Source organism: Hippoglossus stenolepis, chromosome 9 (genome assembly GCF_022539355.2).
Source record: "Hippoglossus stenolepis isolate QCI-W04-F060 chromosome 9, HSTE1.2, whole genome shotgun sequence".
In the NCBI taxonomy this organism is placed as follows: Eukaryota; Metazoa; Chordata; class Actinopteri; order Pleuronectiformes; family Pleuronectidae; genus Hippoglossus; species Hippoglossus stenolepis.
Genome location: NC_061491.1, coordinates 15,223,656 through 15,238,107, shown reverse-complemented (window position 1 = coordinate 15,238,107; position 14,452 = coordinate 15,223,656). Strand labels below are relative to the sequence as shown.

At 41.3% G+C, this 14,452-nt stretch overlaps 2 protein-coding genes across 5 annotated transcripts; both read left to right on the top strand.

Annotated features, from left to right (window-relative positions):
• Nucleotides 1-783: 783 nt before the first annotated feature.
• gal3st1a (galactose-3-O-sulfotransferase 1a) lies at nucleotides 784-6,424 on the top strand. 2 transcript variants are annotated; one of them, XM_035166984.2, is made up of 4 exons: nucleotides 784-1,186; nucleotides 1,409-1,480; nucleotides 3,786-3,937; nucleotides 4,276-6,424. In XM_035166984.2, the coding sequence occupies exons 3-4, from the start codon at nucleotides 3,810-3,812 to the stop codon at nucleotides 5,423-5,425; spliced, it is 1,278 nt and encodes a 425-aa protein (XP_035022875.1). In that variant the 5' UTR covers nucleotides 784-1,186; nucleotides 1,409-1,480; nucleotides 3,786-3,809; the 3' UTR covers nucleotides 5,426-6,424. The 2 variants fall into 2 exon arrangements, with proteins under 2 accessions (XP_035022875.1, XP_035022874.1); XM_035166983.2 differs by lacking the exon at nucleotides 1,409-1,480.
• Nucleotides 6,425-7,024: 600 nt separating this feature from the next.
• On the top strand, nucleotides 7,025-14,451 carry lztr1 (leucine-zipper-like transcription regulator 1). Of its 3 annotated transcripts, none has more exons than XM_035166569.2 (19): nucleotides 7,025-7,676; nucleotides 7,796-7,858; nucleotides 7,943-7,999; nucleotides 8,094-8,173; nucleotides 8,284-8,392; nucleotides 8,607-8,690; nucleotides 8,786-8,843; nucleotides 8,955-9,094; nucleotides 9,190-9,391; nucleotides 9,778-9,888; nucleotides 10,048-10,140; nucleotides 10,249-10,344; nucleotides 11,104-11,290; nucleotides 11,407-11,576; nucleotides 11,729-12,012; nucleotides 12,366-12,515; nucleotides 13,002-13,107; nucleotides 13,206-13,286; nucleotides 13,680-14,451. In XM_035166569.2, exons 1-19 carry the CDS (start codon nucleotides 7,525-7,527, stop codon nucleotides 13,794-13,796), a joined length of 2,340 nt encoding a protein of 779 aa, XP_035022460.1. In that variant the 5' UTR covers nucleotides 7,025-7,524; the 3' UTR covers nucleotides 13,797-14,451. The 3 variants fall into 3 exon arrangements, with proteins under 3 accessions (XP_035022460.1, XP_035022461.1, XP_035022459.1); XM_035166570.2 differs by having other exon boundaries at nucleotides 7,026-7,497; nucleotides 11,101-11,290; XM_035166568.2 differs by having other exon boundaries at nucleotides 7,026-7,676; nucleotides 11,101-11,290.
• Nucleotide 14,452: the final 1 nt, after the last annotated feature.

Below are 14,452 nucleotides of genomic sequence, written 5' to 3'. Positions count from 1 at the left end.
CGTGCCTGAGCATGACGACTGTGGGATGATGAGCAGCACAGCTCTAGTGTGTCCTCCAGGGGCCGGGGGCCACGTGTAGAGATCAAGTTCCAGGGTACTGTAATGGGAGAGGCTTTATGACCACATATTGCTACATCCTGGATCACAGAGCGAAATAGACTCATCACCCGTAGTTGAATGTTCATTTAATTCTCTATTCAAGTCTGTGCTGTGCTGCACAAGTGAAGTTATTGAAAATGGTGGTTACACAAGCACACAATACTTGTGTTATATAGTACTAGATCATTATTTACACATCTGAGGTCAAACAGTTTTGATGCACAAACTGCAACCAATAATACTTAAATGTCTAAAAATTATTATTTCTAGCGTGTGCTGTTGCATGACAGTGCATGCTGTGTAGTTCCCTCAGTTTGTTAAGATAATTGGGATACCATTGTTATTCTGATTGTTCAAATCCATGCTGGAAAATGTAATGGCTGTGTTGTGTACATTTTGTCCTCAGCACATATAGACATAGCTTGCTAAATAAGGCTTTCAAACAATACAGACAGAGAACAGTCTTGATCAAGTGGTACAATCAGAGCCTTTGTGCTTTGGCTTTCTGCATTTGTTCTTTTTATGCTGTTTTGCACCCCTCCTATCAGCTTGCAGTTCGGACTTCAGTGGCTGCACTCAATAGCCCTCTGTATGTCCACACAGAAGAGGGACTATACAGCTTCACTCCCCCCACCTCTCCCATCCTCCCCTCCTCTTTCTTTCTTTTTTGCAATCACTGGCAAGTGAACATCCCCTGACACGGAGCCTGACGTCACAGTTGGCTAGATGAGCCTCCCTGAAGTGCTTTATTCAGCAAGATTGGTTTTGGAATTGAAAGTTGAGGTGGAGAGGAGGGGGTGGATGAGCGCCAGGTGTAAGCCTGAGGCATCAGGTGTGCATGCAGAGAGGCAGAGCGAAAGAGGAGAAGAGGAGCAGCAACCAGATGAATGAGATCCGAAGCAGCGGACATGTCATAAGGGGAGCGTAGGACAGTGCTGGTTCTATTACAGCATGTGTATGTTGAGATTAGACATAAGGACGACTGGAGGGAGATCAACTGGTGTCTGGAAGTGGATGGAAAGAAAGTAGACAATGTGTCTGGAGAAGAAATGCTCGCATTAGATTTTCTTTGGATTTATGTATGAGGGTAAGAACTCATTCTGTATTTTGAAAGTTTCCTCTTTATATTTTGTGCTTTGTAATATTGTTGATTTATATGACCATTTTATGTTAAAAACAAGACCTTAAACAATGCCACATGATGTTCAGAGAAATTAATCAGTCATACATTATCTTAAATCCAGTTTTCTTTTATCTTAATATTTCTCTGTTCCTGTTCTAACTGAACAGCAAATTAATCTGTCTCTAGGGTTGGTGTGCAGCCAGATAAGGATCAGGGTAAACATGTTCTGACTAAACGTGAGCTGTAATATTTCATGAGGTAGGTGAAAGGGCTGTTCCGGAAAATGGCTCAAATTATACTAATGTACTGTTTATCCTGCAAGGACATAGAGTACCTGGAAGTTACATGGCACCTCTGGGGGGAAATTTTGCAAATACTGATATCAGTATGCCTCAAATATAACACTGACTTTTATTTGACCCAAAGGATCTCAGGTTTCAGGTTACTTATGGAATATAATAACTTTTAATTTCTGCTTAAATTAGCATTGTCCACAAATGTCTCCCTTCAGAGTTTCTTCTGATGGCAGAACCCCTATTAATAGCCTGATCGCAGGGTCCAGACAAAGAGCAGAAATATCCCTTTTAGCTGTGTTTGAAGAGTGATGTTTGTATAATGCTCTGATAAGACTGAACATGAGATGCAACTCTAGATCAGAGGAACCAAGGCACACGTAGTAACTCCAGCCAGCACGAGGGGTTGTCGTCAACCTCGAGCCAAAACCCCAAAGCTGCACTAACACCAAAAATGAATAATAAATGACATGTGACTCCAGGGTGGAATTAAGGCTGTGTCTTTCAAAAGGTAAAGCAACTATAATTTAAAAAACTGGCATGTGGTGAGTTTTACAAACTAGATCACAGCCATATGTATCGTAACTTAAGATATCTCAGAAAAGGAGGGAAATGTCCCAAATATCCAATTCAGATGATGGACAACACACTCAGCTCCAGACATAAAAAGGAAAAAGGACAGACTGGTTTGATTTGAATTCCGTATCTCAGATATATTGTCTATGACTTTAAAATAATAACAGTGTGAGTTACACAACTGTTCAAAAGCCATAGTGGTGGAAAGTAAGTACATCTACTCAGGTATATTGCTTCATTTCTGCACCTGTACATTTTGTGGGGTAAAATTATGCTTTTTTTCTGCACTTCATTACAGTTGTAGGTGCTTGTTACGTGCACGCTGACATTTGATCAAAATGTATGTTTAAAAAGTCTATACAATAGAGTGAATTGTTTATGATTAAATCAGTGGTTGTTATTATTTAAGTAAAGGTTCAAAATACTTCTTCCACTTCTGGCCATTCCAGATAACAACAAGTCCTCAAACAAAAAGTAACAAAGACTATTGTTTTCGAAAACATCAACTGATTTTAACAGATCATTTTTCTTGCCTGCTGCAAAACACTTTATTCCACACGGTTTACAGTAACCAGGATCCTCTGATAATGATGTAAGCTTAGAATGTGATTGTGTAGATCGATAGATCAATAACATAACGAGAAATTTCTGTGGATTTTCTGATTATGTTGCCGATCAATCACTGCTAAAGATAAATTATGTGAAGTTGGATTTAAAATACATTTTGAAATATTCTGGTTTTTTTCTATGAGAAAAGGCTGAAATTAATGTTCCTATCAGGGGTCACTTTGAGTCACATCATCATAAAAATTCCCGGCGGTGAGTGTTACCTAGTTGTTTGTATCGCTGAGTCAGCAGGTGGCTCATCTTACCGAGGTCTGCCGGGGGGGTGGCGTGCAATATCACCTGGCACAGTGATGCATTATTTATTTAATGGGCCTGCAGAGGAACACAGGGTTGGTAATTTCCCGTTGCAAGTACCTGTATGTCATTTTGTGGAACACCATATAATTTCAACTACACTCTGAGTTTAACATGTTTTTGAAGTGAGCAGCCAAATGAAACGAAGTTAACACCGTGTCATCACACAGAGAACGCACGTCCCTGTGGGTAAATGCTCCTGAGCACCTCAAGTTGAGGTCCAACTGATGACCACACTGTACTCGTACACGTAAACATTACTGTATTTGGAGCTTTAACTCATTTTACCAAAATAACTGTTCACATGAAAGAAATGTCAAATGACTTTAACATGTGGTTTGTGTTTGGTAGCGAGCATCTCTGCCACCAGAGCTACAGGTGCAGGATACAATTACATGAATACTAAAAATAAAACACGATCCAATACCAAAGCTCTGCATTGAATACTACCTTTTGAGAATTATAAAGAAATATACAAATATAGGAATAGAATATAGCTGAGTAAAAAAATCTGTCATAGATGTTGATATTTTGAAAATAATCAAGAAAACTGAGTCACTTTACACTTAATTTCCCAGTAACTATCTAAATAAATGATTCATGGTGTTGTTATTGTGTCTGTGAAGCAGGGAACAATGGAGAAATAGTAACCTTCCCCTATCTATCTATCTATCTATCTCTGTAGATGATAAAAGAGAAGTAGAAAATGCTTAACATGATGATGATGATGATGATGATGACGATGATGACGAGGATGACGATGTGTTTTTTAGGGTGATCCTCGACGCTGCTGGACCATGACTGGCAAGCAGGGAAGGCAGTGGAGGTCCATGTGCAAAGGCCTGGTGCTGGGCACCCTGCTGACCAGCTGTATGATCCTGCTCTACTGCCTCTCCACTCCACAGATCCACTTCAGTCTGCCCGAGTAAGACTCATCACACTGGTTTGCATTTGTTCAGTAGAAAACAGCGTGAATCAAGTCATCATATCAGGTTTCTTAAGCACCAACTTGATTTTAAAGGTCATTTAAGTCATTTAAAAAAAAAAAAAACATCTTTCTGGTTACGGCTTCTCAAATATGTTGGTTTGCATCATTTTCTTCATTTTTTGGGGACTAAAACAAAAAAAGATCTGGCTGATATAGATGAGTGATATCTATGAGTGTGTGTAATTTGGTGCAGTTTTAATGAATATAAGGGGACTGTTGCACCTGGGCAGAGGTATGTGCTCTACTGAGTGCCATTTCTTCTTTTCTCTCTGTAGGGTTCCAGTGCCCTACTCCTGCGCCCACCGTCCATCCCAGCTCCAGACCAAAGCAACCACAAACAGCTCACACCAAGTCCATGGCCCGGCCTGCGCTCCTAAAGTGGATATCATGTTCATGAAGACCCACAAAACAGCCAGCAGCACCTTCCTCAACATCCTGTTCCGCTTTGGGGAGAAACACCGGCTCAAATTTGCCTTCCCTGACAGCAGGAATGACTTCTTCTATCCGTCTCTCTTCGAGCGCTCCCATGTAAAAGACTACAGACCTGGAATGTGTTTCAACGTTATCTGTAATCATTTGCGCTTCAATGCAGCTGAGGTGGCCAAGCTGCTGCCCACAGACACTTCGTACATCACTATCCTGCGAGACCCTGCAGAGCTGTTTGAGTCGTCCTTCCACTACTTTGGCCGGCTGGTGCCTTTTACCTGGAGGATACCGGGTGATGACAAGCTGACTGAGTTCCTACGTGACCCGCTCCACTACTTTGATCCAGAGGGCTTCAACTCTTTCTACCTCAAGAACCTGCTGTTCTTTGACTTTGGCCAGGACAACACTCTGGAGCCGGATGATCCACGGGTAGAAGAAGGAATCAAATTCATCACTGACCGTTTTCAGCTGGTCATGTTGGTGGAGCACTTTGAGGAATCACTCATCCTCCTCAAGGAAACCCTCTGCTGGGAGATGGATGATTTGCTCTTCTTCAAGCTCAACGCCCGCAAGGGATCCACGGTGTCGAAACTTACCCCTGAGCTGAGGGTCAGGGCCCTCGAGTGGAACGCTATTGACTGGAAGCTGTACCAGCATTTCAACCTGACTTTTTGGAAGAAAGTAGATGCATATGGACGGCGGCGGATGGCTGAGGAGGTGGCAGAGCTCAGGAGGAGGAACGCAGAGATGACATCTATCTGCATTGAGGGGGGCCGTGCTGTGGAAGCTGGCAGCATCCAGGAGACAGACATGCAGCCCTGGCAACCCATCGGAGAGAAGTCGATCATGGGCTATAACCTGAAGAAGAATGTGGATAAGGCTCATCAGAAACTCTGTCGTAAGATGTTGATGCCAGAGCTTCAATACTTAACAGAGCTTGGGGTGAACCTGTGGATCACCAGGCTGTGGGGCCATGTACGAGATATCATTAACTGGTGAGTGGATGGGAGCAAGAGGGGCCCACTGAACTCTGACAGACCGGATGGTAAAAAAAGAGAGATCTGCTACGCTCTCTGTCTCACTTCATTGTAAATGAATTTGCATTTCACACGATTGTGCACTGTAAGGGTATCTGATTGGTGCTTGAGAACAAAATACTGGTGACCACACAATCTATATATACAGAGCCAGTTTGTTTCTTGTATTGTTCGCTGTGTCGACTCTGACATTAAAATGTTCTTCTTCTCACATGTGAGCTTGTTCTAATGTTTTAGTTGAGTGAACTGTGATGTTCGGGACTTATTTCAAAAGCCCTTTGATGGAACGAAGACCCATTGTTACCATCTAATTATAAAGTTATTTGAAGACATGGACAAAACTAAGGGCTGAAATACAGATGTGAAAATAGTGAATGTAAGTATTCTATCCCACTTTACTGCCTATGGAGGACAAAATCAGCCGTCATTTAAATTGTAGATGAGCAAACATAACCATTTCTAATAGCACTTGTCACTTGTTATAACAACAGGGAAATCAGAGGTGCAACTTTATGTTATGTTATATAATATAATATAATATTACATAATATAATAAGCCATGAAAGGTAAATCTTATTTAGAAAGCCACTGTGATGACGACAGTGTTAAACACCATGTACATGTTTTGACACAGCCTCCTAATCAGTGTCTGTGAAATAAAGGAATTCAAGTGAGATATAAATAGATGATTTTTCCTGATAAAGCGCTGCATTGGTCATGTATCTCTTGATTTGTGTCCACTCACCTACATAGGTTTTTCTTCATTTAATATTTTGTTTAAACAGTTTATTTATTAATGAATTAAACTGTTGATTTATTTATCTGTATTTTACTGATTTTGTCCTCCATTGCTACCGGTAATACAGTATATGATAATCTTTGTATCCTCAAAATAAAGTGAATACTACATGTAATACTGTATGTCTCAAATGTCTGACTCATAAAGACCGACAGCTTCCTCTCTATGTGTGACTGTTTATTCAATTCTTTATTAAATTTACTGTTTGTATAACAATTAGCATGGTTGTTATTGGTTTATTGTGAATGAATGTAAATGACTCCCAACATCTTATCCAGCATTTCATATTGGAGTTATGGATCAAAATATACGACCAGTACTTCATGAGTAAGTAAACTATATATATATATACCATGTGCCATAATGAAAAAGTAGCCAAACTTGCCTTTAATTTTCTCAGAAACTCTACCGTAAAATCCTCTGAAACTTGACAAACTGACTGTGAGGGTCACTATGAACAAGAGTGATGTGAAATATCTGTGTCACCTCTCAAGGATTTAAAAACTAATTATATTTAATATGAGCCATAATCAAAAAAAGTGGCCGAATATGCCCTTAATATTCTCAGAGATTCTACAGTAAAATCCCCTGAAACTTGACAAAGTGACAGTGAGAGTCACCTTGAACAGAAGTGAGGTGAACTATCTGTGAATCAATCTTCCATAATAAGTGTCATTAGACTTGGACCTGTACCGTAAGTCCACAAAGAGACGCGCATCACTTTTCAAAGATCGGCTGGTGTGACCGGGTTTTTCACAATCGACGGACCACATGACCGCAGTGTTTCGGGGGCGTGGCTGAACAACTGAGCTCTTTACTATTAGCACTGATGTCTGTTTTGCTTCTTTAGCTTTTAGGCTAACACGTCACTGCGAACTTGTTCCGTCATAGCGCAAACAAACTGGACATTAAACCAGTTAAACTCAAATTTCATCGCAAACTAGCAGCCGTAACTTTTCATTCGCTGCCGTCGCTGCTTGTTTTGTTGCTTAGCAGTAACTCAAGCTAGCTAGAGCTAGCCATGATAGTTTTTAGCATGGCTAGTTGCTAACTGTTAGCTCACGTAGCACAGTCGTTTGACGTGAAAAGGGGACAGCTCGTCGTTACACCTGAGCCAGCAGCTCAAACCCAACACTGTAACTAGAGGTGGCAGAGACATTAGCTCTCACTGTGGAGGACCCGCATCGACGATGGCATCACCCGTGGACGTCCTTGCAGATGAGTGGCCCTGAGAAGTGAGTTAGCCCGATGAGTTAGCAACAATGTCCTGCAAATCCACGAAAGTCGCCCCGAGTGTTGATTTCGACCACAGTTGCTCCGACAGTGTGGAATATTTGACCCTCAACTTTGGCCCCTTTGAGACCGTCCATCGCTGGAGGAGACTCCCTCCGTGTGATGAGTTTGTCGGTGCAAGGTAACATGTTGACAGATGAGTGAAGGAAGCCTCCACCTGGACACTCACTGTCTTTCATCGTTATTATCGTGTTATATCTGTCATCACACTCATCCTGAACTTCGTGTGCTTTTACACAGGCGCAGCAAACACACCGTGGTGGCATACAGAGATGCCATATACGTGTTTGGGGGAGACAATGGGTGAGTGTCACTGGAGAGTGACGAGCATATCTGCCTTTTCCTCTGTATCCACCACACACTGTATAATCCTGTGTCCCCCAACAGGAAGAACATGCTGAACGATCTGCTCCGCTTCGATGTGAAGGACTGCTCATGGTGCAGGTACAGATACCCCCCCTTTCCCCAGTAATCACTAGAAATATACACGTTCACTGTAGAATATGATCTGATGCCTGTTTATGACGTGTTTTTACAGAGCGTTCACCACTGGAACTCCACCTGCTCCGAGATATCATCATTCAGCTGTGGTCTATGGCAGCAGCATGTTTGTCTTTGGTGAGTTTTTAAGCTCATCATCATCTTCAAAAATCTGTTGTTATTCGTTCCCAGATTGTCAGACTCAATGGGATAGTGATGCTGTGACGTTGGGCTTCAATGTGTTTCAGGGGGCTACACTGGAGACATCTACTCAAACTCAAACCTGAAAAACAAAAATGACCTCTTTGAGTATAAGTTCGCCACAGGGCAGTGGACTGAATGGAAAGTGGAGGGGAGGTAATGTGTTTTTATGTGAATGTTTAAATTGTTGTTTCAAACCCAGAGTGTGGCTGCTTCTTTCAAATGTTTCTTTTTCAACAACAACATATGAGAATTCAAGAACAAATACTGGGAAATGATTTCTGTTGTTCGTGGTGTAAGCAGAAGTTTTAAAAAGAAGTTTGTCCTCATTGTTGTTTGACAATATTTATCCGTCTTCCCTCTGTATTAGTTTGCCAGTGGCGAGATCTGCACATGGAGCCACAGTCTACAATGATAAACTGTGGATATTTGCTGGCTATGATGGGAATGCCAGGTATGTTTAATTCAGCTTCATCATTTTTATCTTTTGATCCATCCACACATAGTTTTTTTTACATAATATTAAAATATATTGTCCTTCCTGTGCAGGCTGAATGACATGTGGACCATCAATCTGCAGGATCGAGAACATGCATGTTGGGAAGAGGCTAGTATATTTCATTTCCATTGTCCATGAGAAGCTCATTCAGAGTGAATAGCCCAGAATTTCTTTATGCGATTATTTGAATGTCTCTGTCTCTGCCTTCGTGTTCATCAGATTGAACAGAGTGGGGAGATTCCTCCGTCTTGCTGCAACTTTCCTGTCGCCGTATGCAGGGATAAGATGTTTGTGTTTTCTGGTCAGAGTGGAGCCAAGATCACTAATAACCTCTTCCAGTTTGAGTTCAAGGGCCACATGTGAGCAAAGTCTTTCACCACACATCTCTGACTCTCATCCCTGTAGTAACCAGTGTTATTTGGCACTAATTGTTCCCATCACGCTATCCTCCCAGGTGGACACGTATCCCGACTGAGCACTTACTGCGGGGCTCCCCTCCGCCTCCTCAGAGACGCTATGGCCACACTATGGTCGCCTTTGACCGCCACCTGTATGTGTTTGGTGGTGCAGCTGACAACACATTGCCCAACGAGCTGCACTGCTACGATGTGGACTCTCAGACCTGGGAGGTCATCCAAGCCAGCATGGACAGTGAGGTATGAAACAAATACATGTTATACACGTTGCAAGAACTGTGTCATTATATAATGAGTCTTAATTAGTACTTTCTGCCCGTGCTGTACTATCCCTTTGGATGACTGCAGCTGTTTACTCTGTACTAAGCATAGGTTTATGTATAAAACTGTTTGAAATGTAAATAAAATGTTCTCTTTTTCATTTTTGAGCTTAGCTACTTTTCATTCAACATGATGGGGAACATTTTATTGTTGAAACCTATTTAGAAAGCCTAAGCTAAAGTACCCGAATCAGTGCCGATCACAATATTATGGATGTTCCTAAATTACAATCCTCGATATTGAAGCAGTGCTTTTGTCCTTGCACTTACTAATAAATGCTGAATTTCCCCTGTATGTCACCTCAGATGCCAAGTGGGAGACTGTTTCATGCTGCTGCTGTGATTCAAGATGCCATGTACATCTTTGGAGGGACAGTGGACAACAATGTTCGCAGTGGAGAGATGTACAGATTCCAGGTTAGTGTCTAAATGTTTTTATTGCTGAAATATAATAACGTTTGCACTGCATTTTTGTCAAAGGCCTCTACTGCTAAAAGAAAATATTGCCTACTTGACATTTGTGATATAATAGTGACTCCATTACCTCCTAAAGCAATTGTTTTCTTCTTCTTGCAGTTCTCATGCTATCCTCAGTGCACTCTCCATGAGGACTATGGCAAACTGTGGGAGAACCGTCAGTTCTGTGATGTGGTGTTTATTCTGGGAGAGGTAGGTTTTATAGCTGGTTCTGGAGGAAAATAACAAGACTTTTACATACGTAACCCTGGGCATTTGTTTTCATCCACATACTCTGCCTCCTTTTTGTTTTGGTTACAGAGGGAGGAGAGAGTCTTGGGGCACATTGCCATTGTGACGGTGAGATGTCAGTGGTTGCGGAAGAAAATCCTGCAGGCTCGGGATAGGCAGCGACAGGTCAGAGCCAGAACACCTCATCTCCCCCGAGACAAAGGAAGATAATCAGCAGATTATATTCATACTCATTTGATAGAAAATTCAGAAAGATGCATTTGTAGATTTTTAATCAAATTCCCAGATTATCTCTACTCCAATATGACAATACCAGTAAGGCACTGATACAACTCCCACATCTTATGTCATCATTGAAATTTAAACTGACATAAGAAAGAAGAAGAGATGTTCAGTCCAAATGCATAGACTGCTGTAGCACACATATATATATTATAATATGATATTATGATATAATAAATAATACTAAGCAATTGGTAATGTCAAAATATGACTACCACATTGATAATTTTTCCAACTAGACAAAATTGAGTGGGCACGTAAAGAAAAATCAAGTTTTTTGCTGTTTCAGTGTCAGTTTCTGCAACCACACTTCTAGAAAATTAACCAACACAACACTGAGATGAAGTGCAAGTTGAAGTCACAAACACAATATCAAACAGCAGTCGTGCTTCTTCTCCAGTGAGGTTTAACCAACAACTTTAGCACAATAACCTTTACTGCAAAATGCCAGAAATTGTGACATTCAGTTTAAGCTTTGTATTGACACACAAAGTACATGGACAAAACATGTCACAGTGTTGAATTTAGCATTATAAATAATAATCATTTGCATGTAAACAATTGTAACAGTAAGAGATCAATAGCATGTAGCTGAGTTGAATCAGGAAGTTTTGCTTAACTTGCTGTCTCTGTGTGCAGAAGGCTAAACAGGAAAGCAGTGAGGAGAGTGATGATGGTGCAGGGGGAGGGCCGAAGGATATCCCAGCAGGCAACAGGCCATCAGGCACACAGCCGATGCTAGAGGTTGCCATCAGGGAGGCGGAGGCCCAGCCTTTTGAAGTCTTAATGCAGTTCCTCTACACAGACAAGATCCAGTATCCACGCAGAGGTTGGTCTCTCCTCCCGTTTGTCATGTCCGGATGGCGCCTGTAGTAATCCTGAATAGACATAAGAAATACAGATCATTATTGATTATTTATTCTTGTCTTTCACCCGTCTACATAGGTCATGTCCAGGATGTGCTTCTCATCATGGATGTTTACAAACTAGCTCTTAGTTTTCAGCTTTCCCGCCTGGAGCAGCTGTGTGTGCAGTACATTGAGGCATCTGTCGACCTGCAGAATGTTCTCAGTGTTTGTGAAAATGCCAACAAGCTGCAACTGGACCAGCTCAAGGTAAAGTACATCCATGGAACCGGACTGCTACTAGCTCCAAAATGTCATCATTCACTGCCATCTAGTGGTGGAACTTCAGGGTTTGATATACTGTACTGTAGATGTAGTCATTCATTTCATTATTAATTCAAACTGACTATTTTGTTCTCCAGGAGCATTGCCTTAATTTTGTGGTGAAGGAGTCGCACTTCAACCAGGTGATCATGACCAAGGAGTTTGAACATCTGTCCACTGCACTGATAGTGGAGATAGTGCGGAGAAAGCAGCAGCCTCCTCTCAGGTTGTACTCGGACCAGCCGGTGGACATTGGGACCTCCCTGGTACAGGACATGAAGGCTTGCCTGGAGGGAGGCGGCCTGGAGTTCTGTGACATTATTCTGCTGTTAGATGGACATCCACGACCCGCACATAAAGCCATACTGGCAGCCAGATCCAGGTAGTGATAGCAACGGTTTTATGATCTGCTTTTTGCACATGCAGCAGCCAGGGAAAATGATCAGACCCTGACTTTTTAAACATTTGTAATGATGGTAACCTCAAACCTAAGATTTGACTCTCGCAAAACATGCCACATTTTCAATCTTCATGTTTTAATATGACACATCTCAGAAATGTAGAAAGTTGTTGGAACTTGATTCACTTTTGTGTTGTGATCCAAGGGTTTATAAAAATCTATTATCTCTGGTAGTTTAATTAAACTAATGTGTACATGGCCTAGAATGAGGACCAGAGATCTCCAGAGAGTGGATTGTATGATTCTGACACTTTTTGTACACTTTCTTTCTTCAGTTACTTTGAGGCGATGTTCCGCTCCTTCATGCCAGAGGACGGTCAGGTTAATATCTCCATTGGTGAGATGGTTCCAAGTAAGCAGGCCTTTGAGTCCATGCTGCGGTATATCTACTATGGCGATGTCAACATGCCTCCAGAGGATTCCCTGTATCCTTCTCAAATTCAGACACCTTTTATTTTCATTAAAAATATCAAAAGGCATAGTATCATAAACACATTATAGTTGGTTATAAAACTTGAGACAAATATGTATATGAAATTTGGCTCACCACAGGTTGATTCTTAAAAGTTTTAACAGTCACCATCATGTGGCCATTATTAGACTGCAGCCAAATGCAGCGTCACTTTGGCACTGTCACTTTCAGCCACTGGCTGCTGTTCATACAGAACACAACACAGGGAACAAATTATATATATATATATATATAGTCATTTTATTATTATTAACACTATCATTAAATTGCAAAAGTTCCATTTATTAAGTAAGTACAACACTGTCTTAATTTAAATAGAAGTTCTGTAAACATACAGGTGGTCAAAACTCACAAAAGCTTAAATTTTAAGCAAGTATTTAATTGCAGAGTTGCATAAAGTGAAATTAATTTGTTTTATTCCTTGACCTGTGATAAACAGCTACCTGTTTGCTGCACCATATTACTATGGATTTTCCAATAACAGGCTACAGGCTTACTGCAAGCAGAATCTGGAGATGAACGTCACTGTGGAAAATGTCTTGCAGGTACAAATGTTTCTTAAGTGAAATTATTTTCAAAGCAATGTGAATGAACAATGTCTTCACTCACTTTTCCGTTATATCCCCTCCCCCCTTTTTTTCAGATTCTGGAGGCAGCAGATAAGACCCAGGCTCTGGACATGAAGAAGCACTGCCTGCACATTATCGTCCACCAGTTCATCAAGGTGGGTGGCCTCGTATCCGGAGCGCTGGGAGTTTGCTGCCCACTCACTGCAGCTGAGCTAACCCTGTAGCCCTGTCGTCTTAGCGGGAGACCGACACTTTTGGCCTCCTAGTGGATCCTCCTCAGCCCAGCCGGCTGTACAAGCACCTCATCACATACCGATGAGGCTCATAATACCACTCCGTTTGTTATTCAAAGAAAAGGCAAAGCACGGAATTCTTCAGTTTCACCGTAGTTTTATCCCTGTTAATGTTTCTGTTAAGCTTCTTTATGTTTTTATTTTTATTTTGTACATGAGCAATCAAGTGCTGCTTCTTCCTCTGTTTGAGTCGTTGTCGTCTTTTCTTAATTTATTGCTCATTATTTATCTTTTCTTTGCTCTCCCCTCCTAAAGGTTTCCAAGCTCCCCAACCTGCGGTCTCTCAGCCAGCTGCTGCTGTTGGACATCATTGAGTCTCTAGCTACACACATATCAGACAAACAGTGTGCTGAGATGGGCTCCGACATTTAAGGATGACGCAGAGAGCTGAGAGGCTCCTCTCACAGAAGCCATATAACTAAGCTCCTCCTACTCCCAGTCACTCCCTCCTCCCCAGCACACAGTACTTTGTTGGACCTCAAACAACTCAACTCATACAGTCGATGTCCGCAGCATCAATCTGCATCATTCTAGCTCTATTGCAAATGTTAAATTATCTAAGAATCCCTCCTTATTTTTAGTTTGTAATTTATTTTCCTCACACGCAACAAAGCTTTTTAATTTGTTTTTTATCTGCTCAGTATTGCTACTGCATTAGATTGTTTGGATATCTGCTCCAACTCAGTCTAAATACAACTTAATCAAAGTATATCATTCAATGGATTATTTATCTAAACATCTATTCATCACTTGTATTATTCTCAGCTCTGACACACGCCTGTTGTAAGGAATCAAGACCATTATATGAAAGTAATTAGAATGTATGTATGTCTCTCATAAAGCTGTTTGTATCATCTTCCTGTCATTGGCACACGTCTTCTTATCACGTCTCATTACTAACAGACCAGCTCTCTGTATCCATAAAGTATAGCAGTGTGTGTTAAGTGACACCAGAATGCTGTTGTTGCATATTTACCCTTGAGTTTTATGTATTTAAGGTCTTAATAAATCTTCTCATATAAAACAAG